The sequence below is a fragment of the Paralichthys olivaceus genome, chromosome 14, assembly GCF_024713975.1.
Source record: "Paralichthys olivaceus isolate ysfri-2021 chromosome 14, ASM2471397v2, whole genome shotgun sequence".
Taxonomy (NCBI): domain Eukaryota; kingdom Metazoa; phylum Chordata; class Actinopteri; order Pleuronectiformes; family Paralichthyidae; genus Paralichthys; species Paralichthys olivaceus.
In genome coordinates, this window is record NC_091106.1 from 20,322,501 (window position 1) to 20,346,223 (window position 23,723).

A 23,723-nucleotide genomic window follows, 5' to 3' on the forward strand; every position below is an offset into this window, starting at 1 on the left:
GGTTTCCCACTGCGGCCAACATCATTATCAGCTTTGTCTTATAAAACCACTGCATGTAAACAGCACACACACACACACACACACACTTGGTGCTTAATGTTTTGATGTGTCACACTTGCTGTAAAACACACTGTTGTTGCTGTTACATTTATTTTTGCACGACTAGACACCAACTTATACACACTCTCTTGTTCTCTGTATTGAGCGGTGACTCTTAAAATGTAAGCTGCCAAAACACAAACACAAACACACACCTTTTGTTTAGTCTGTGACCAAAGTCCACCCACCAACAATCTGTTCGACACAAACACTCCCATTCACACTCAAACATCCAAACTCCCACTTGTCCAAACTCTAATTTAAAGAGTTTGGAGAAGATAAACACAAATATGTTGATTATAACCACTTGAATGAGTAGTTTTTTTTGCAGCACACAACATGTTAGTATTGCAGACACATTTACACACACACACTCACAAACACAAACAGAGCAGCAGCATTTTTCCCTCAAACCTAAAAAAAAGCACTCGTCCCAAACTCAAATTTTCCAATCCAAATACGTCTCTAAGGCAGGTTGCTGAGACGCAGAGGAGTGACCGGCACTGCTGCTTCCTGTGTGTGTGTTTGTGTGTGTGTTTGTGTGTGTGTGAGGCAGAGGGGACTTGCTTTGTTTGCATCAAAAGTGCACCATGCAACCGAACGGCTCTATGGGCAACTCTGTTTTCTCTTCTGGATACAGAACAAGTTCAAACATTCAATTAGCCAAATAAGAAAGGTACTGAAAACACAAGCGGGACTTTTATTTTTGAAGTTCTCTCACAGTCCTGCAGTTGATTTAACAAATATTCAGAAATCAAAATAAACTATTGGTGATAAAAATACAGATTTAGTATCTTTTATCAAGATAACTCTTTCAAATTTGGCACAAATGTTAATTATGACTCAGGGATCAAGTGATTTATTTTGTGGTGGGTCAAAGGTCATCATGGCCTCTTGAATATGACATGTCAAGTCTGTCTTTATGGAATTTCTTCAAATGTTGCTCTGTTGTCACTCGGTCACTCGAAAGATGAACTGATGAGATTTCAGAGGTCAGAGGTTAAAGGTCAAGATGACCTCATATGAGCCAGCAAAATAAATTGGTTATTGGTAATTCTGGTTTAAACAATGAATTCTCACCTGAATCCCAATAAAAAGCTTCAAGTCTGATCCAGCTGCTGCCGAGAGCTCTGGCCTCAACAGCCTCCCTTTGTTTTTGTGGCATATTTAGAATGAATGAGTTTAATCTTTAAAAGCACACAGCTGCCAAATGTTGCCACATAAACTGTTTATGGTATGGATACGTGTTATCACGGAACAACAGGGACGTGGGTAATTTCACGGTTACGAGCCAAATCCCGTGGTCGACTCCGACAGTCATCACCTTTGTTTCTCAAAGCATCATGGCAAATATTCAGGGGGGGGGGGGGGGGGAGGGGGCAAAAACCTGCAGAATCATTTATATTTTGTGGAGGCGAGCGTGGAAAATTATGACGCCAGAAAGCCAAACACGAACAGGCGTGATCGGCCAAAAGGAAAAGTGAAGGTCACCAACGTGAACAGAAAGTCAAGTCTTATTTTGGAACGTCGAGGTCGCCCCGCTGGCGCCCACTGAGCGAAGCTTTTCCTCGTGCCTTGAGCTGTAATCTTCTGAAGTTCTTCCATTATCTCTCCTCCTCCTCCTGGCTCATTCCAGCCTGGGAAAAGTTTCAGCGAGATGTTTTATAAACCACCAGCAGAGGCCAAGCGTTAAAAGTGTTGCAGGGATGTTGTTTATGAAAGACAACAGAGGGAGCGGAGGGAGAAGAGGAGACGGAGAGTGATGGAGGAGTGACGGGAGAGGAGATCTGTCACAGCTGCTCAGACGCTCAGACTTGTTTTTTTTTACGCTCTTCAGCAAAGTCAGATGGAGGACGTCTCTGTGGAAACACAGATGTACACACGCTGTGTGTGTGAGTGTGTGTGTGGGCGTGAAAGCATGCTAGTGTGATACACTTGTGAATGCTGTCACGCAAGTGTGATACCACTTCTGTCTGTGCGAGTGTGTGCGAAAGTGTTTCTATCCATGTGAGGACCACGTTGACTCTGCTGCTGGCTTAGGTTTACTTTAATACATGTAGAGGTCCTCACAAGTATAGAGTAGAAACATGCGTGTGTTGAAAAGAGTGTAAATGTCACATTCAGTGTTCCGCTATCACATGTTTGTCAGCACATGTCAGACACATATATATCTTAACACTGGCCGCACTGTGTGTGTGTGTGTGTGTGTGTGTGTGTGTGTGTGTGTGTTTGTGTGATCGAAACACAGACACACAAAGTTCCAGCGCTTACTGCAAACAATGTAGGCTACTGTCTACACACACACACACACAGACACGCATACTGTCTGTACCGACACACACACATCAGTAAAGCGTGTGTGCAGTAGGTGATATTTTTTTCAAACACACACACACACACACACACACACATTGATCATTGGTCTGGAAACAATCTTCCCCACCCCTGTTGGTGAACCCAAACATTGTGTTGCCGTGGCAACCGGACAGCACACTGTACAGCCAGCATGTTTGTCATGTGGAGGGAAGTGTGTGTGTCTGTGTGTGTGTGTGTGTGTGTGTGTTCACATATTTTAGTGAGTGTACATTTGTGAAACAACAGAGAGAAGAACAGAGATGAGGGTTGAAATAAAAATGATGAATCCAGTTCATTGTGGATGAATTAATTCTGGAAAAGTGTGTTTGACAAGTGTGTGAAAGTGTCAAACGACAGAGAGTGTGTGTCTGTGTGTGTGTGTGTGTGTGTGTGTTTCCAGCGAGTCGGTCATCTGTGAGGTTCGCCAGCTTTAACAGAGGAGTCACCATTCCTGAACTCAGGGCGTGAGGAAAATCCACCTATCTGCTGCCACACAAATAATTCACTGTCCTGTGGAGAGTGAAATCACTTTGTATTCTCTTGTATTGACAGAGATTCATTTAAAGTCACATTCAACCTACACCTTCTTATCCTGAATACAAATATAGCCCCGCCCCTGCTTCCCATCTTTCACACGGCCATTTGTTTACAGCAGAATTAGGGCAGAGTTCAACTTTGCTGAACTGTGACCTGGGATATTAGCTTTGCATTCACGTATATATGTGGGAAATACTCAACACCGACTCAAACACTGACACTGGCGGGCTTCAATAGATGACTCAAATCTAACAATGATTTCAAAGCAGATAAGCATCACTGATGTCCCACAGTGACACTGATTTCATAGAGTTTTCAAAGGGGGAACGTCCCACAGCCTGACCCACATGTTGCTCTGAGTGCTTCTGTGATTTGTGCTAATTGCTGAGGTCGTCCTGTGCAAATCTGCCATGTGGTGTGATTCCTGCCAAAATGGGTCATCTGGAAATATCAGTGTCATGGACACTGGAGTTTTTTTTAATCTTTTAACACAGCTCGGCCAGGTTTTTACTGCATCAGCCTGTATTTCCTTATGTTAATAATTATGGAGGCTGCAGTGCATTTTTGATGAGAGCTTGTGTGGGAGTGAAGTAAAGAGCTGCAGGTGGATACTCGGCATTCAGAGAAGCAGCCAATCAGCAGGTTGGTTAATATGAGAGAGGCACAGACTTTGTTTATCTCGTACAAGTCAATAACACAGAAGAAGTGACTCAACTAGAATCTGAATTTCCAACTCAAGCGTCTTTAATTGAAACTGTGGTTGTGTTTACTGAAGCAGTACTCATCGTCTTCATATCCCCATCAAGATAATAAACCTTTCTCCTCCCCGAGCACCTCCACTCCATCAGCTGACAGGATAAGTGCTTTGCTCGAGGGCTCCACCTTGAGGCAGGGGACGGTTTAACTCCCATCAGTTGTCGATGTACTATAGTGTGAGTGTGTGTTAACCGACAGCCTGTTGGTCGTGAGCTTCTCTGGGCCAGAGGGTGCAAACAGTTCTCCATCTGCTCTTATGAGACTCTGATAAATGGGCTAAATCCTGTCGTGTAATGAGTTAACTCCTGATGTGTGTGTGTGTGTCGGTGTTGGTGTTTGTGTTTCACAAATTAATGGATTAACCTCTGCTGGGTCTGTATTATACAGCAGTTAGATTAACCTGTGATTCCCTCGTGTTTAATTAGATAATTAGCAGCCTGCTAATCCTGACGCCAAAACTACGTACTAACGTAGATCTGCATTCATGTATCAGACGTAAATATAGTTTATTTTCATCTATGTTTTTTACCAACGAAACAAAAACCATTTGTTTTGTTCTTGTCCTGATTTACCGGCTCGATTTTTGCATTTTGTCCCCTCGTCTTGTTTTTTTTCTATTTACATGTGCACTGTATTCATGATACCAACAGAAGCTAACTGGAGTCTAACCTAAGCTAACCTAAAGTCTAGTGGAGTGGAGATGTGCCTCATAGCGAAACATTTTAAGTTTCAAATGTTCAAATGTGAACCAAACGTCACAAAAGGATCCAAGAAGACTAAATGATCACATCGACAGTCCGGGGGCTGTCATGGCAACAACTTGACTCAAGGGCACAAGACCAGAGAGGGTGCAGGGTGGTATTTAAATGTGTGGCGGAAACAATTCCATCTAACGATTCAATGTAGGTTGCAGGCCTGTGATCAGAGATAATGGTGTGTGTGTGTGTGTGTGTGTGTGTGTGTGTGTGTGTATTTCCCACCCTGTAGGCCAGATTATGAGTTGTCTCTCTGCAGCTGTCTTTGTGATTGCCTGTAGTGGATTTGGATCAGAAATCAGGTTTTGTTCCAGACTGGAAATAACAAGATAAACACACACACACACACATGCATATACCCATGGGTAGTGACCCTCTCTCACACACACACACACACACATACACACAATGTCCCGCTCCATCGCCCTGTGACCTTAAATTGTAGCTTTCCTGCCAAATATGACAAAGGCCAACAAACACACACACACACACACACGCACACACACACACTCTTACTGGAGGATGTGATTGTCTCTGTCTCTACACTTCACCGGTTTGATTGTTGGTGAAAATGCAGCTTCAGAGAAAGAAATAGTTTTCGTCCATCGTCCCCTTATTGTTTTTTGTCTTGGCACTTAACAGCAATACTGTAAAATCGGCTCTTGTCATGTTGTGTTTACTTTAACGTTTGTCGTACTCATTGTGTTGAGTTTCTCTCGGGCTAAACCACAAACCCGAGCCGGTCACGTGATTATCTTCACTGCCTCTCGTTGAGAGCGATAAGGTGCTGAAGTTGTTAATTATTGCAGCAGCAGCAGACTTCATCATCCTTTGGTTAAAAATAACCGCTTTCTTCCTTCATTGTTATTTTCCTGCTGTCGCGCTCTCGGTTCATTGCATCTGGACTGATTTCTTCTTCTTCTTGTTTTCCAGACTTGTCTGTGTTCAGATCTTCTCAACAGTGTGTTCAGTTCATGGTCAATTCAGCCAAAATGTGAAAACAAGACACAATTAATTACCTAAAACAATTTTTTTCATAGTTATTAGATATCATAACTTATAAGAGCAACATTTTGAATGAGGTTTTGATAAAATATGAATTCTTGGATTGGCTGAATTGACGATGAAATGTCCTGGTTTCCCACAAGACAAAAAAAAAAGAAATTATATGCGTTGTCATTTTGTCAAATATTCTCTAAAGACAAATTCATCATTATGATTTAAGACGGCTCTCTTGTCAAAATGATTTATAGTGTTTCCAGCGACTGCCACGCCTCATTCAAAATTTGGCATTCAGTTTTTAAAAAATTAGTTTTAGAGCCTGATATCAAGGTTGGAACAGAGGATCGTCTTTAGCCTCGATCACTGTATGTCAAAGAAAAATCTGATGAACAGAGAAATACTTTTGAAGTCGTGAAGGCAGCACCGCCAGAGGAGCGACCTCTAAATGTTCCCTGATAACTAGAAATTCAAATCGGAAAAGGAAAATGCTGTAAACACTTGTGGGAATACCTTCTGCTGCTCTTTTCTTGTTTCCTCTTGGTTTTCCAATTTCCTGTCCGTCCTGTCCTCACTTTTCTTCTCTTCTTCCCTTTTCCTCTTCCCCTTCTGCTCCTCCTCTTCCTCCTCCTCCTCAGTAAAATCATCAAGGTGAAAGTAATCGATGACGAGGAGTACGAGAAGAACAAAACCTTCTACATAGAGATCGGAGAGCCACGCCTGGTGGAGAGCAACGACACCAAAGGTCAGGAGTGTCCCGGAGTGTCCTTCGTTTTGCAGAGGCTGCATGTTCTCAACACAAGGAGGCGCTCAGGAGGAGATTTACACTGAAATAATCTCTTTCCTGGCTGCTCCTGTTCCTCCTGACGTTTGCTTGAACATGCAGCAGCTTGTGGATCACCTCATCTCACCACATCTGCCCCTCCACTTCCCGAGTGTGTGTGTGTTTCTGTTTTTGTTGACATGCCAATGCCAGCCGACATGCCGTGTTGTTTACCATTGCATGCATTTACCACCTCCCTCTATGTGTGTGTGTGCGTGTGTGTCCCATACAGGAAGACCCTAACCCTTAGGATCTTAGACCGGGAGGTGTACAATAAGCAGTCCTCCTTCTTCGTTTGGCTCGAAACCCCCCAATGGAGACGCAGCGGGAAGGAACGGACAGGTGTGACAGCCAATCAGCACAGAGGACGCACTTTACCAGGGTTTTAGGGGATCCTGAGTCAACAGGCCAGACCTAGGAATAAAATTCATTGATAAGAAACATTCATTCTCATGAAATATTTAATCATTGTTAATGTTAATGTCTTAGTGTTTTCTTATATTTCCCCAAATTCCTTGAGTAATAGATCACAGCCTCAGCAGAGTGATGCAGGGTAGGAGTGAGTCCCAGTTCCATACTATACAATATATAGATATTTAACTATAATCTGTCTTCACACTATACAAGTCAACACACGAGTGTCCATCAACAGCTCCAGAGACCAAATCTTTTGGGATGTTTGGAAAAAGGTTGCACTGTTTAAAAGTTTAATTTCAGTGGTATTCTTCATGCTACACTTAAATTGGCAAATATTGCCAGTGTATATTCATGTTTGCATCTGTTAGCAGAAAACAGTTGCACGGCTGCAACAACAAATGTCATCAATGATTAATTAATTTCCTAATTGTGTTATGTATAATTCATCATCATTAAGTCTACAAAAAACACTGTTTGAAATTGGCACTCACAAGTTCCCAGTGCTGTTTTTTTCCAACCCATAATAGTTTGTATATTTTAATTGAAAATTTACTGAAGCAACACGTAGAGTATAGATTATAAATGTTAGTTTAGGATGTAGTGTGGGACTGGAACACTGTGAAGGGGGTGAAGTAAAGTAACAAGTAAATTTCAGTGCAGCAGAAAAGAGAAAAGAAAAGAGCGGGATAAAGAAAAAGATACAGAGAAGAGAGAATTTGACATTTTTGTTTGGAGAACATCAAATTGTAGATGTGATGCTTTGCTTGCACGAATCATAATTTAAACCAAAAGCCTAATAAAGAGCAGAGGACAGCAGCAACCGTACAAGAACGCATCACATGGTCCACAGGCCTGTTGATTTGGGATCAGGTTGAACACACTGCAGCCATTCTGCTGCTCCTTTCTCTACCTCTCAGTTTTTACTCCTTTTTCCCTCCTCTGCTTCTCCTCAGACGTCTGCTCATTGAACTCAGTGGGACTCACACCTGTCCTCTCCTTTCTTCTCCTGTCCTTCTCCTCCGCCCTGTTCTCTCGTTTCCCCCTCGTCCGACTGAGAGATTTTCAGACTTTAAGATCTGTTCTCTGCAGGTGAAAATGTCACCGCTCTGTCTTCACACTGTTCTCATACAGCTGGAGCGTGGCACCGAAAACAGACTGACGAGTGATGATAAGAGGACGTTCACTGTGGGTGGAGCTGTGATAACTTCCCTTCATCCTGTTAAAGAAAGCCTGTAATACTAATTAGGAATTAATAACCAGCAGCACTGAAATATCATCGTGTTGATAAATAGTTTTAGGCAAACTCCACAAAAGTCATCATAAGAAAAACTGTGCTGTCACCAAGAGGCTTCATTTGCATCTGATTGGAATATCAAACCAAATATTTTGTGCCAAAACAAAAACAAAACAAGACTCTTGTAAATTTAATTAAAAAAATTATAGTTTATTGCTGCAACAGTGATGCCAAGTCTTTCAGGTTGAGGGACCTGAATTAAAAACCTTGTCTCCTCTTTCCTAAAAAACACCTTGTGTCTTAATCTCTGCAGACTTATTCCTGATGGATGACTATTAAAGAACAAATTCATTTTTTTAAATTAATTAAATGATGATTAAAAAGAGACATCAGAAAAAAACGTTACCATAAAACCCATCAATTTCTATTGTGTTGCACCATAATGTTACACAACATTGTGGTCCAGATGTTGTGTGCAGCAGATTTACCCTCAAATCTATCGTCTGTTCTTTATGTACTGATTTAACTTAATCCACATGACAAATACACATTTAGTGATACTGCACGGTCAGTTGTAAAGCTGTGTGTGTTCACTGGGTGTGTATGGTTTCATGTGTGTGTGTGTGTGTGTGTGGGTCCTCTGTCACATGCTGCGTCTGTGCATCTGTTTTCCATTGTGTTTATCCATCATCTCGTTGGAGCTACTCATCTCCCTCCTCTTTTAATGGTTGTAAAAACACAGGGGACTTTCCATGTGATGTTTATTACCTTTCACACACACACACACACACACACACACACACACACAGACGTGCATTTGGATTAATAACATAACAGTTTTGTCATCTGAAAAGCAAATTGCAATTTATGTTGAAAAAAACTATGTGATAAAAAAACACTTTTGATCTAAACATGCCCTTAAATTGATTTACCTCCATTTGGTAGATTCATTATAGCGCGCTCTCTCTCTCACACACTCACACACACACACACACACACACACACACACACACAAACACACATGCACACACACACACCGTGGCATATGTTTACCAGCCGTCAGCAGTGTTTATAGTGATGAAGGGATCAAAGATAAGGGCTGGATATCACATCCTCACAGTCATGAGACCAAACACACCTCCGGGAATCACACACACACACACACACACACACACCCACAGTGTTTGGGGTACTGTGTGTGTTTAATGACTGTGGTGATTCTCTCTGTGCTAAATTATCCCTGCACAGATTGTTACAGCCTCATCCCAGCATGAGATCATGAACAATAATATCAAATGTTACAGGTAGATGGGAAACTGTATTAAAGTGAAGAATCAGTTATTAACATTGAAAACTGAGGAGATCATAGACGCAATCAAACATTTTATTTATAGGTTTTTCTTTCATTCCTTACAGTTGAGATATAAAAGTATTCAGTGAAAGTTCTGCACAGAACTACGGCTGTCACTCCACATTGTTTGTTTCAGTAAAAGGCCCCCTGGTCCCTTTTTCCCTTGGTCCCCCAAAGCCCCACTAACACAACTAATACTGTGTTCAGACATTAACTTTCAAAGATGTCACGAAAGTTGGGTCCGGAATCTTTTGTAGGACTTTGCCTTTCAAATATGAAGAAGGCAGCAGCAGATTGTCTCGGTGAGATGAGATATTTGCGTACGGCCTCTCTGGAAAATCTCAGGATAGATCAGTGTTTACTGACGCTGTGCTTTCAGTAAATTAACTCCTCTCACACAGAGAGAATCGTTAATGTAGAATCCATTTTATTTCCTCAATACATTCTGGCCCAAACTAACATATTTCAAGTGGGCTTTTAGGCTTCCTGCCCCAGAGACAGCAGCTGAGAACCAACCAGAGGAGGCACGTTCACTCTCCAGCCTTGATTAATGTGCGAATGAGATGCTGATGCCTGAAAACAGAGATCTGCCAACATTCAAGAAGCGCACGACGGAAAGAAGAGACTCAGCTTTTCTCATTGGGACCCAGTGAGGTCCTGTTTCATCTTCTATCAAACTGGACTTCAAATGTTAGTGAAATACCTCTGAGCCAAGATGAAAGCCTGATTTTCTTTTCTCCTCTTTCCTCCTCCCCCCATTGTTTCATTTAGCTGTTTGGCTGTTAGCAGAGGACGTTGACAGGATTAATGTGCTGACTCAACAAACACAGGATCTGACATTTACTGATTACGAGACATTGTGGACTGAGATGGAAAAGGAAATGAAGTGTTGATCAGTAATTTGTCTTGCAGCTGTTTGACGTTACTGAGAACAGGAAATAAGTGAATGGCGGCTTTCGCTGGTCGCAGACTGTTTATAAAGACGGACAAAGTGACAGCTCCCCTAAACTTGTGAAGCCAGTGTCAAGATCGCCACCTGATGGCGGGCTGCAGCATAGGCCATAAATCCTGCTCCTCTTCCATGTTATTGGACGGGACTTAATAGAATAGAGTGAAAATAAATTGAACAAAGTAGAACTAAATCAGAACAAGTACATTCACAATTAATTCTTGGGATGTACTTGAGATATCAAGTGACGTGTGATGTTTTCAGAAAGATATTACTACTTACAGAATTATGGCTCAACCTATATAATATATGTCATAGCTTATTTTTACTAAATATACAATGAGCAAAGAACAATGCAATGCAAAACAGAATAAACAGGCCTAGTGCTAATGGTAATGCAGCTACTACTACTACTGCTTCTACTGCTTCTACTAATAATAACAGTGATACAGCAATAGTACTTATTTGTATATTTTACTGTATAGCATACGATTATAGAAAGATAGATAAATGGACAGATGGATGGATGAATAGATAGATAGATCAGCTTCACCAATATAAAATCAATGGAAGTCTCCCTCCACCTCACAGGTGTTCCATGGTAGAATGGAGCCGTTTGCAGGGAGAGAATGAAAAGCTTGTGATTTACTTTTCCATTAACCTATTTCATTCATGCTCTTCTATTTCTGGCCGAGTTCTCGTTCATGTCCTAGAATGTCTTTCATCAGCCTCCGGAGAGCAGGTGGGAACTTGTGTCCTGGTGTGTTTGCGCAGCTGTAGCCTGATATTTAGTATTTGCAGTTGGAGACAGATCCTCAGTCCTTTGACGGTTGTTGTTGTTGTTGTTGTTGTTGAGGCGACATCGCTGTGGATTTGTCTCCTCCTTTGCTTCTCTAGGGGCTTTAGAAGTTTTCAGAAGATCCTGCATGTTTAGAGTTTTTGTGATTTGGGTGCAGAGGAGCCTCGGGACGGAGGGAGTCAGGGGAGAGTTCACTTGCAGCCGTGAACCTCCGTCGGTCATGTGGGGGCGGGGAGGGGAGAAAGTGCAGCGTGAGGAAGGAACAGCGCTGAGAGGGAAAGCAGCTAAAAACACACGCGCCCTGCAGAGGGTGATGACCCACAGGCAGGACTACAGTGTCCGACACGCAAAGACACACGCCATTAGAGTTACATACATCACAACATGTGACCACACGGACGCACATATGTATCTGTGCATGAGTGTATGTGACAGATATTGTCTGGCAGCAATATCCTCTCCTTTTCTCTCATCCTCCTTTTCCTTGTGTCCTCTCTCTGTCCTTTGTGTGTGTGTGTGTGTGTGTGTGTGTGTGTGTGTGTGTCGTCAGTTATGCAACAGTACATAACATACTCATTAACGCTGTCATTAACTTCGACTGTTATTAAGACATGGTGCTCTGTCACCAAGCTCACCTACAGTCTGTTCATCAGTTACACTGCATCTAAGTAACTCTGTTGTCATGTTTATACAGAAGTAAACAACATTAGTGGCACGTTCTGAAGACGTGTTGTGAAATAGTATCGTTAACTCTGCCATCAAGCAAATCACCAAACACTGTAAATTACTATTTTTATCATAGGAATATGCAGATGTAAGCTTCACATCAGTGATGATTAACGGTCTTAGGGAATTAATATCCTCGTTGATTGAGTTTAGTAGTTAAATACGTTGCAGTAAATAAATACGAGGATGACGACACACAGGAAGATTAGATTAGATCAGTTTGGATTAGATAACATTACATCACATTAGATTATGTTATGTTTAGTTTTTTTTTCCAGCTTCCAATCAACTTTGTCACACACGGCAATAAAGTATTGATTCATTAGATCAGATTGATTTAGATGAAACTTTCTTTTTTCCTTGTATGTGTCTGGTGAACTCAACAACACAATTTCCAATCACCTTTGTTATGACAATAAAATATGAGAATCTTCAAATTAGATTCGATTAGATTCGATTCTTCACCTCATCTCCTCGACACGTCCACCTCTCCCCTCCTCTTCATACCTCACCCCTCTTCCCTCTGCTCCTCTTCATTCTCCTCTTCATCTCTCTGCTTTACCGCATCGACTTCTTCCCCTTTACTCATACTCCCTCCCTCCTCATCTTCCTCGCCTCATCTACACCTTGAGTTTATGTCTAATTTGTTAGAGAAGTGAAATTGCTGCCTAGATCTTATTATTACCCCTCCTATCATCTACTGCCTCTTCATTTCTTCTTCACTCGTTACCTAACATCTTCCCTCTCATCAATGTCCTCACCCCTTATGTCTTCCTTCTCATTACAACTTCCTCCCCTCCCCTCCCCTCTCCTCTTCTCTCTGGAGGACAAATAGGACTAGTTGAAAAGCCTGTCAAGTCTTTAAAAGTTCCCCTTGTCCTCTCTCCTCTGCCTCCTCTGGGACTCTCCAAAAGTGTGACAGAGTAACAGCTCCTTTTTCCTCCTCCTCTCGTCTCCTGCTGTACTGTTTAATCCTGTCAAAGGCCAGGTCGTCTCCTGTCTCCCCCCCTGTCTTCTTCCTCCTTCCATCTGCTCATCACCTCCTTGACACAGGGCAGAGGTTTCTTCCCTCAGCTCCTCCTCTTCTCTTTATACGTTGGCAGGGTGTAAAAATACCTCCCCTCCCTCCCACATTCCTTCCTCATCTGATGGAGCCTGAATCCATCTTAGATGACAGGGTTTACAAGTCCTCTGCACCGTCCTCGTCTCTTCTCCATTGGTAGCGTCTTTCCTTCCTCTTTACCCTTTGTCCTCCACCTATGAAGCATCTCCATCCTCCCTCCTTCCTCCCCCCCGTCTTTCTGTCACCTTCCATCACCTCTGTAGAAACTTAGACTTTATCAAAAGCATGACAAGGTGTGAAATACCACTCACACACATCTGTCAGCCAGTGTTTGACGAGGATGAAGATATAGACACACTTTCCTGCAAACTGAGTGACTTCAACAAGGAGAAAAGCTGGAAAGAGCAAATTAGTAAATTAGATCTTAATTTAATTAAAACTAATGACAATTCTAATAGAAGAGAGATGCAACAGTTGCTCCTCGTGAACTCACTTCACAATAAATACTGCGGGGCATTAAATCAACAGTTTTTTTTGTCAAGGTTGCTAAGTGAATAAATAATGGGCTTTTGTGCTTTTGTTTGCTCAGACAGAAGCTTATTAGACTGAACTGACTTCGAGTCTATTAATCAGTGAATTTTTAAGAAAGAGGTTGAAATGACAGCAGATAAGAGAGAAAATAAAGATTGATAAAGAAATGGTTTTGATACAAAAGGACACGTAAAGGGACAGTGTGCTGGCAGATCTTATCCTTGTTGCATTTTCAGTTTTTTACCAAATGCAGAGAGAGGGTCTGATTTAAAACTAAACTCAATTATCCAGTAATGTTGGATTCTCAGCGCACGGAGACACTTCAGTGATATTTCTCTGTGTGTATAAATGAACTGCAAAGGAGAAGAGAGAAGTTCACCAGAGGGGGGAGGAAAAATCAGAATGATAAATGGTTCAGGGTTTGACGGGATGCAGCATCTTCAACCTCTGTCAGGTCCACTTACACACACACTTGTATTTTGTACTTGTACCCTCTTAATGTAACATTAACCATCACAACTAAAGGCCTCACTCCAACCCTTACCCTTTTAAAGGTGAGGTTTGTGTCCCCGTGCAAGGTTTTAACCACAGACTGAACATTAAAATGGACGACACATCTCCAGCTTCTCTCAGGAATAAAACCAAAATATTTCTCATACGAACACAACACTTGGAGCAAGAGTCTGCAAAGCTGCAATCAGGGGATTGATCCCACGGTATCATGAGTCTGAGCTGTCAATCATGAGGTTTCACCCAGTTTTATAGCTTCAAATAAGAAATTAAAACCAGACTTTAAACCTCCTAAAATGACAGACACCATCTTTGAGAAAAATTTCCATGTCCCAACCACTAATATGGAGGAGGTGGGGTTAATGACCAACACTGCAGCCAGCCACCAGGGGCCGATCAAGCAATTTGGTTTCACTTTTTGGAGCCGTCTATAGCTTTTAACCTAATCTGAGCCTAAAACCAAAAACCTTACCCTGAAGTGGACTTTTAAAGATTTACAAGGATTTGAGTGTAAATGTCGTCACCTTCCAACATGTCCTCCATCTGCAAGGTCTACTCTTCAAACACACACAGGGGGAGGGTAGCTAACAAGCACACTGCCAGGTCATATTCTTCCCACATGAGGTTTGGTGCAGGCTGTTAATGGAGTTCATTAAATCACAATTACATGGTGTGTAATGGGTCGTGTTCGTACTTGTGTGTGAATCCAATTCAGTGTAAATTGGAGTTAGATGAAAGAGAACGTTAAAGGGCAAGTGACGTGTGTTTAAGTGAACATGTGTGCAGTTTGTAAAACACACTGCGATTAAAGTAGTATAAATAAAATAAACCAATTTACCACAGTCATGTCATTAGCTCAGTTTTACTGAACATGAAGTAAAATTTACCTGGAACTCTATATTTTGTAAGTAATGTATTATGTATGTTTTATATATTTCTATTCACTTTTCTGTTTTAAACCCATTTAACGTGTATTTAAACATTGTTAAAAGCACAACTACTAGTACTACTACTGCTAATTATAGTAATATTAATAATAATAATGCTAAAGTATCCTGGATATGAACACTGTCATCTTCTGTCGATGATGTAATTTGGCTTCACTTTTGGGAAGCTGATTTAAAGATATGAAATCCAAACATTTCCTCAACAGAGTCAATACATAGATTTAATATCCACTGGACTTATTATTGACTCATCTTAGTAATGTCTCACCTACAGGACGTTTGTCTTTGCTGCTGCAGCCTGTTTCCTCTGCAGCTGTGTGTGTGTGTGTCTGTGTCTGTGTGTGTGTGTCTGTGTGTGTGTGTGTGTGTGTGTGTGTGTGTGTGTGACCCATGAGCTCCACGCTGTAACTCAACTGAGGGGAACAAATGACCAATGAGCTGGTGCAGACCCACAATGCACTTCACTGTAATGAAAGGCAATGGCATGGATAACCGTCCCCCCCATGGAAATTTTGATCACAGCCTTTCTCCCTCTCACTCGCTCTCTCTTTGATCTCAGCAGTGAATTTCAATCACAGACACACACACCATAAAGAAATGGAGAGAAGAAGAAAAGAGGCTATGGGAGATAGAGGGAGTGGAATAGTGAAGTGATGGAGGAACTGGAAGTGTATTTTATCATAGAACATATTAAAGCTCGTGAAATTATTCAACTGTGTAAACTTAATTAAATGAACTGACACCACAGACATATCCAGACATGAATTCACCAAGTTGAAATTACAAATCACTTCACACACTTGACTCAGATTCTTCATTTCATCGTTCCATCTTTTAACCACGGACTTTACTTAAAGATGGACGTGTTCGCTCTTCAAAAGTGAAGCCAAAGTGTGTTGATCGCCCCCTGGTGGCTGGCTGCAGCACAGACAGTAAGCCTCGCTTCCACCAAGTTATTGGATGGGACATGAGCCAAAATTAAAAGGCAAAGTACACACAAAATGTGGTTGCTGTGATTTAAGGTGGTTTATTATCACTTGAGTTTTGATTTGTTATCTGATTCAATAAAAACAGGGTGAAACGTGCCGAGACTTATTTACCATTGGTTGAATGTGTGTCGTCAGGATATGCTGCGGCTCCGCCCCCTGATCGCTAAAGTCATAGTCAGTTCAGTGTAATGAAGAACGCTGTTCTTCACTGAGTCCAAACTTCTAAAAAAAGGAATTAAAATCAGTCAAAATCTGGGATTTTAAACACCAGTGGTTTGTTTTTATTGGATTTAATAAAGAAAGAGGGTCGAGATCTCATCACTGTAATGCAGAGGTTATAAAACTGCAGTGGGCAGATGGGTTGCTGTCACTACACATAAAAAATTAAAATACCCACACTGCTGGGTCCATAACACTTGACACAAATCGACAATTACTCTCCCAGCAGGACAGATGTCATCTCCGCATTTATAACAAACGTCCCACCAGTCTGATTTTGTTAAGATTTAACAAGACGACACACACAGACACACATTATTGTGAGTGTCAGAGGGAACATCTGCAATATTTTCTCTGCTCTTACTCATCATTTATAGTTAAATAGCCACAACGTGCTCTTGTCAGCTTTTCACATTTCATGTCATCTGATGTTAAAACCCTCAAGAAAACTGCAAAGCTGGAAACCTTGAAGGTTTTCTCTGCTGGTGTTTGAGTCCAATTACTTCTCAAAACCTTCAGCATCACCTGAGCCTGCCTGTCCTGCCGCTCTCCTGTGGTAACGCTGCTCGTTTGTTGTGTTTTCAGAAGAACAGCTGAAGGAAGAGGAGGAGGAAGAAGAAGCTCTGACAGGAAAAGACGAAGAGGAGCGCCGCATCGCTGAGATGGGCCGACCCATGCTGGGAGACCACGTCAAACTGGAGGTCATCATAGAGGAGTCGTACGAGTTCAAGGTAAGAGACAGACTGTGGGTTTGTGACGGGAGAAGAAGAGTGAGAGTTCGGCTGAGGTTGATCGATGATGACAGGAGCAGATGTTTCCATGTGCAGTCTAATTCATGTATTTGAATGCCACTTTTAAACCTTGTCTTCATGACTGTGGATATTTTGTTTGACTTTGTTTGACTCCATTCCTTAATAATCTCTCCGCACGATGTTTGTTTTACAAAATATTTACGTCCAGAAAAGAACAAATACAGAGAAAGTGGAGTTTTTTAACGATCTGCTTTTTAGTGACTTAAAACTCTGTTTGCGGACCATTAGCATGGACAGGATCTTATTAACTCTCAAAAAACACAACAATAATAGGATGATTTCTTTCGACAAAGCTTTTACTGATAATAAGCTTTAATTTGCATGTGACTGATGCACAGATTAAAACAACACGACAACACAAACCACTTCACATATCACATATTAAACTCACACTCATTCGCAGGCTTTCTGATACATACTGGAAATAATTGTGTAATTGTTGTGTGTGCGTCCTCTCCTCGCTTTCCCCTCTCCCACACAGTCTCTTAAGACAAGCGTAGATGTACAGTAATTACCCTCTATTTTACATTTCGTGTGTGTGTGTTAATGCGTGCTCCTTGCTGCCGCTCCACCTACACGCTCACTGAAGACAGACAGTTAATAACACCCAGTAATAGCTCGCCACTTGACAGGACGCTGCACTTTGTCAAGTAGTTTTGTTCAATAAAGTTGGTGTGTGTGTGTGTGTGTGTGTGTGTGTGTGTGTGAGAGAGTCTGATATAACAGATTGAGGGAGAAAAAAAAAGTTACGTTAAATAAATAAATAAAAGGAACTAGGAAGTTCAACATTACCTTTCAAAGTAAAATTCAATTCTATTACAAACTTCAGTCAGTTATTCTCAAAGAAAGCAGACAGATGATGAAACAGAAGAATTCCTTAGTGACACCTCAGTGATGGAACACAATAACATAAAGTGTGTGTGTATGTGTGTCTCTCTCTTGGAGTCGAGTTGTAACGCCTTATTTTCATCAACATTGTCGTGTCTTTCCTGGAGTTCAGTTGCTCTGCCTCTAACATTCACCTCACACACAATGTTATGAGACGGAGACACACAAAGAGACACACAAAGAGACACACAAAGAGAGGAGTAGTTAGTCAGTCACTGTCTCTGTCAGAAAAACCTGATGAAGTCATAGAAAGAAGCGGATTTCGCTCGGAGTCCGAGATGTTTTTTGGACATTGTAAGAGTCAAAAGTCTTAAATGTTGTTACTGTATTTGTGTCTTCATATAAGAACTGATCATGACAGACGAGCTTCCTTTGCCTCATTCAGTCCTGATATTAACGTCCTGAATGATCAGATCAGTGGATCTGAAGTGGACATGTGTCCTGCGTCACATCCTTTTTGCAGAGCGACCACAAACTTGTCCTGGGCCACATATGAAGGACAACATACTCAGCTGACGTCCTCTAAATGAATCAAACATATTTTTACGCTTCTCACTGACCACGTGTTGATTTTAAACTCAGTCTGGGTACAAACTATACATTCTATACTTTCGATGGAGAAAATGTCACTTGAGTAAGAAAGACAGATCGTCAGGGGAGGGAGGAAAACAGATTAGTGCATTGGATTATGGGTATGCATCAGGTCAATAGCCCTCAGCTGTGTCTTCACTGGGGTTTCTAGCACCACATACTGGTTGCACGGCAGAAACACATGACAAGTCCGTCCGAGTCTAAAGGGATGAACCAAGGGAGAAAAAGGAGAAGAGAGAAGAGGAGGTGAAGATGAAAAAATCTTGCAGAGAATAGTTAAATAAACACTCCACATTCAGTAGGCAGAGTAAAGCTCCACAGAGGCTGTATTTACACCCCAGAGCTCCATTCAACACAATTAGCGCCCCAGTTTCCCTCTGAAGTGGAGAGAAAAAGAGGAGGAAGCAATCCCCACCGCTTCGCTAATTAGAGTGTGTGTGTGTACAAGACTGAGTGTGTGTGTTATCTCAATCTGTCATTCATTCTTTTGAAGAAAACAACAAAGACACTCGAACACTGGGACTGAAGGAGACAGGAAAGGAAACGAGGAATGAGGAGAAATTGAGGTGTAAGCGAGGGAGTTGAGGAAGAATTTGAGGAAAAAGAAGGAGAACGGGGAGAAGCAAAGAAATCTGGAGTAGAAGGGTGAAAGTTCTTCATTCATTCAGATAAAGTTTGAAATTCTTTGCAGCCAAACATTCAAACCAGCTGAGTTTGTGGAGATTGAATAGTTTGTGGCTGAATTTTGGGAAATGCATATAAATTGCTGCAGCCACAGACTATTTGCAATAGATAGAATAGTTCAGTCATAAGTAATATTGAATATTTCACTCAGTGCAAATAGCTTCAAAGATGAGTCGGACCAAGCGTGTGTGTGTGTGTGTGTGTGTGTGTGTGTGTGTGTGTGTGTGTGTGTGTGACACTGAGCGGAATAAGATGTTTTTCACCCACACTGTTATGTGAAGGGGTTTTGTATTTTTCAGTATCAACATGTCATTATTAAATGTTAAGGTTATGAAACAACAAGGAAGGAATAAGTACATGCTGATGTTTCTGTGAGGCTACAGCATCAAATTATTGTTATTCTGCCTCACAGCCGTAACCTCAGGCCAAACAAACATCAAATGGCTAATTCTCACATATCGGTGGATGTAGGAAGTGACGGGTCATCTTGATACTCAGTGAATAGACTGATGTCTCCTGTTTAACTGTTATTATCCATCTGTGCTTTGTCAGAACACCGTGGACAAGCTGATTAAGAAGACCAACCTGGCTCTGCTGGTTGGAACCAACAGCTGGAGAGACCAGTTCATCGAGGCCATCACTGTGAGCGCAGGTAAGGCCAGTGTGTGTGTGTGTCTGTCATGAATCTCACATGCAGGTAAAAAGGAGCTAGTTACTATTAACACTGTTAAATCAGGACAAAACTGTTTGTTCAAATGAAAATAGAGCAGATAATCACTGTGAATAGATATTTGGACAAACAAAATCTTCTCATTTGCTGCTGTTACTATCTTTGAAACTGCATTTCTGTTGGAGCACTGTTTGTCTATAGTCCGCTCAATCACTTTAGCACCTTCAAATAACTTTATCCTGTGTGTGTGTGTGTGTGTGTGTGTGTGTGTGTGTGTGTGTGTGTGTGTACAGTTTGTGCGTTTGTTTGTGCTTCACTTGGCCATCCTGTCAACCAGCCTTTGTTGGCGAGCTGATGCCGTTAATGAAAAGGCCTGTCTCCACTCTCTTATCTGGGATTAGCTTGTCTAGGCTGACAGAGTGGTGTGTGTGTTTTTGTTTGTGTGTGTGTGTGTACAGTGTGTGTGTACAGTGTGTGTGTACCGTGTGTATGTGGTAAAGGGAGTTAAAAAAGCAGTGTGTGCAATTTCCACTGAAGAATAAGCTTTTATTGTAAGACACACTCTCAGCTGATTGGATGCTTGCACATCAAAGTGGCAGGTGATTGGGTAGACAAACATCCAGCTGTGGAAACAAATGATTCGCCGGCATCTTCCTCTGCTGTGTTTGTTTACTGAGAATAAGAACGAGAGCAGAGACGGAGGACAGAGTAGAGACAATGTTCTACAGAACTAAGTTTATAATACAGCCTGTAGTGTTTGTGTGTAGTGTAAGTAATTGGGAATCAACTGCATGTGGAGATAGAAATTTGGTTGTAGATCAGGGAGCCGGGTTCAGTCTAAAATCAATTTGTCTCAAATCAAAGCTGATTCACACTCAGCGTGTTTGTAAATGTTTATTGGAACTGGGATATTGTCTCTTTTGGCTCGGCTCATTTAGTCAAATTAGAACAATGCCAAGTTGCGTGGCACCAAATAACCTAAACACGGTGAAAAGCTGCTTGATGCTGTGTGACGCTGATATCCAGATGTTTGGTATGAGGTTCAATGTCCTGAGGTGCTCAGCTGTGCTCAGCTTTTGCAGGAGTTGTGGTCACGTTATATACAAAGATGTTTGCTGACATGAGCTCAAAGTATGACAGAGTTTTCCTCACAGACATGAAGAACTCAGCAGGAGATTGTCCATGTTGGAAACATTGGAAACCACTCGATGCCACTAAATCCCACCCACTGCTCCTTCAAGTTGTAATCAACAAAGAGGTTTATTAAATTAATGAGTCCACTATACTCCCAGCCCTGTTCCGTTCATCTTCTTCACTCTGTTTCACTCTGCCCTTTACCGCAGTCCCTCGTTTTTCTCCCACACACTCCCTCCATCTACCTCCCCCACTTAAAGAGAGGTCGAAGATTAATTACGTCTCCTGTGGATTACAAACGTGTTGAAGCCATGATTGAGGCATGGAGGAGGAAATGACGGAGACATAAGGCCACACCAAGGTCACCTCTTTCAACTTAGATCAGTTCATTTCTCCCTCCAGGGTGGAGGATGGATGGATGGATGGATGGAGGGATGGATGCTGGAGATAAAGGAAGAAGGAAAAATAATGATGGGAAGAGGGGATGGGAAAGTGGAAAAAGAGTATAACATCTTGATTGGATAAGGAAACATTTGCCAAAATGGCTCCAACAGCAGGGACATGGAAGACTGGAGAAGAAAAGAAAGGGAGGAAGAAACTAATACGATGAGGAGCAGTTCATCTCTGGACAGATGAGACGATACTAATGACCTCAGACATCTGTTCTCCGAGATCTTGTGCCGTTGTTGTGGACGCAGCATGTGGACTTGACACACACACACACTTTTTTTGTTCAGACTGAGCACACGTGACGCCACACACACTCTTACACAATAAGCCCAAATGGAGACATGCTGTATCTTGGCGGCTTAAACACACACTACTGGCTCAGGGGTTTGAACAAGTCCAGAGCCTGTGTCACTGATACAGTGGTGGATTTAATACACACTGATAAGCCAGCTCCGAATAATCTTCACTCTCTGTCCCTCTTTCTCTCCTCCTGGCTTCATTCTCTCCCTCCTTCGCTCTGTCATCCTGCCTCACTCTCTCTTATCTCCTCTCAAACGTGTTAGATAAGAATCAAGATCAAAATTCAAAGGAGCCTCAGATATTCCTTCATCTTGACTGGAGACATTTAGAGTTTCTCATTCTCTCGTCCGTGTTCTGGTTTCTGAAGTGTCCGATCGAGATGTCACTTCTTCGAAAACCCTCCTGAAATTATTTCACCCTCATATATGTCAAAACGTCTGTTGTTGTCTTCTCAGTTTATCACTTCAATTAGTGGAAGATTGGATTCTGCCATGAGAAGACATTTAAAAGCTTCCAAGGGTTTATCCGACGGGTCGCCACATCACAACACCAGTTTGGCACTTGCGCTGACGTTCACATATATTTGCGCACACAAGCTCACAAACTGCTGCCGAGACTGTGACATTCATTTCAGAGCAAGAGACCTGAATTTAGCCTGTCACTAAAGCCCTCTGAAATGTCTACGTGCTGTAGTGTTGCATATGCACACTGACCCATTTTCCCTCATCTGTCTTTTTGTGTTTGTTACGTGCCTGATGTTGTGTCGTCTCCAGATAAGCTTTAACACACAGAGAGAGAAAGTGAGAGATTATGTGTGTTCGCCAATGTTTGGTCCTGGACGTATGTGGCTACTGGAAAAAAAACATATGCACCTTAAAGGTTAAAGCAATCTGGTGGAGTTTTAGCTATAAACCCACTTCGCTGTATGTTTCAAACTTCTACTGATGCTCGAGATTGGCTTTTTCAAATGTTGCTGTGTCCAAATATTATCTTGGAGATCACACTGATGCTTGTCACAATGGCACATAGCATATATGCATGTCTTTCCTTTCCAGGCCAACCCTGAAGGACATGTTAGTCTACTACTTTTATTACTTATTGTATTTCTGGGTTACTCAAATTGTCTCAGGGCTCAGGTGGCTGATGTTTCTTCACCCTGTCACAGATCCTCAACGTGTCAGACTACATGTTGGATCCTGACCTACCATTTTGTAACATACATAAATGACTAGGAAGGAGACGCCAGTGACCTTCCCACTCAGGATTAATGATTTCTTAACACCCAATCGAGTCGGCTTATCACCGGGCTGATATTATGTCTGATCCCAGGATTAAGGAGGAAGATGGTTGGGTGAACAAAGCTCGTAAATATGACACAGAAGATAGGCGTCAATTTCAATTTCTGTAAACCAAACGATCTTTCCCTAATCCTAACTAATCCCAAGTTTTTCATCTCGTGTTGTATAGATTTTTGATATTAAAATAAAATAATTATGTATGTGTGTAATACTCCTGATGTGTCGTTTTCTTAGTTTTAAAGCCATATGTGATATTTGAAGAACTTACTGAGGACAGACACAACCAAAAGAGAGGGAAAAAATCAATGCAAAGGAAATCGAGGGAGAGTGAGAGAGAGAGATTGTTAGGATAGAGTGAGGGAAAAACGTGAAGGAAAGAGAAAGAGATTGATGTTCAACCACTACACACTCCACTGCCCTATAATTACTGAGACCACACCACGCTGTTCATCACCTGCTCCTGTGTGTGTGTGTGTGTGTGTGTGTGTGTTATGGATTTAAGTGTGTCCACACCCGGGGTTAGTAGTGCAGGTATTGAAGGAAAAAGAAGAAGGAGCCTTTCATGGAGGTTGGTACCTAAAATGACAGAAACCATCTTTGAGAAAAATGTATGCAACATTGGACTTTGTCCCGTTCACTAACATGGAGGAGGTGGGATTTATGGACTATACTCAGCCAGCCACCAGGTTGCTATAAACACACTTTGGCTACACCTGTAGGAAGCTGTAATTTGGGCCATCTTCATATACAGTCTATGGATGTTACCAGCCATTCTTGAGGGCCCCTTTAAGCTCAGGGCCCCAGACAGTTCCCTGCTTTAGTGTCTTTAAGAAAGAC

The 23,723-nt window shown here is 41.9% G+C and overlaps 1 protein-coding gene across 4 annotated transcripts in view; it reads left to right on the top strand.

Moving 5' to 3' along the window:
- The window catches only part of slc8a1b (solute carrier family 8 member 1b), a 122,373-nt gene that overhangs the window by 82,716 nt on the left and 15,934 nt on the right, over positions 1-23,723 (top strand). For 3 of the 4 annotated variants that reach the window (XM_069538457.1, XM_020095277.2, XM_020095267.2), the window contains exons 5-7: positions 6,557-6,666; positions 16,645-16,790; positions 19,587-19,686. In XM_069538457.1, coding sequence (XP_069394558.1) covers positions 6,557-6,666; positions 16,645-16,790; positions 19,587-19,686 — 356 coding nt within the window. Of the gene's footprint in view, positions 1-6,139; positions 6,247-6,556; positions 6,667-16,644; positions 16,791-19,586; positions 19,687-23,723 lie in introns of all 4 variants that reach the window. The other variant, XM_069538458.1, reaches the window with a different exon arrangement.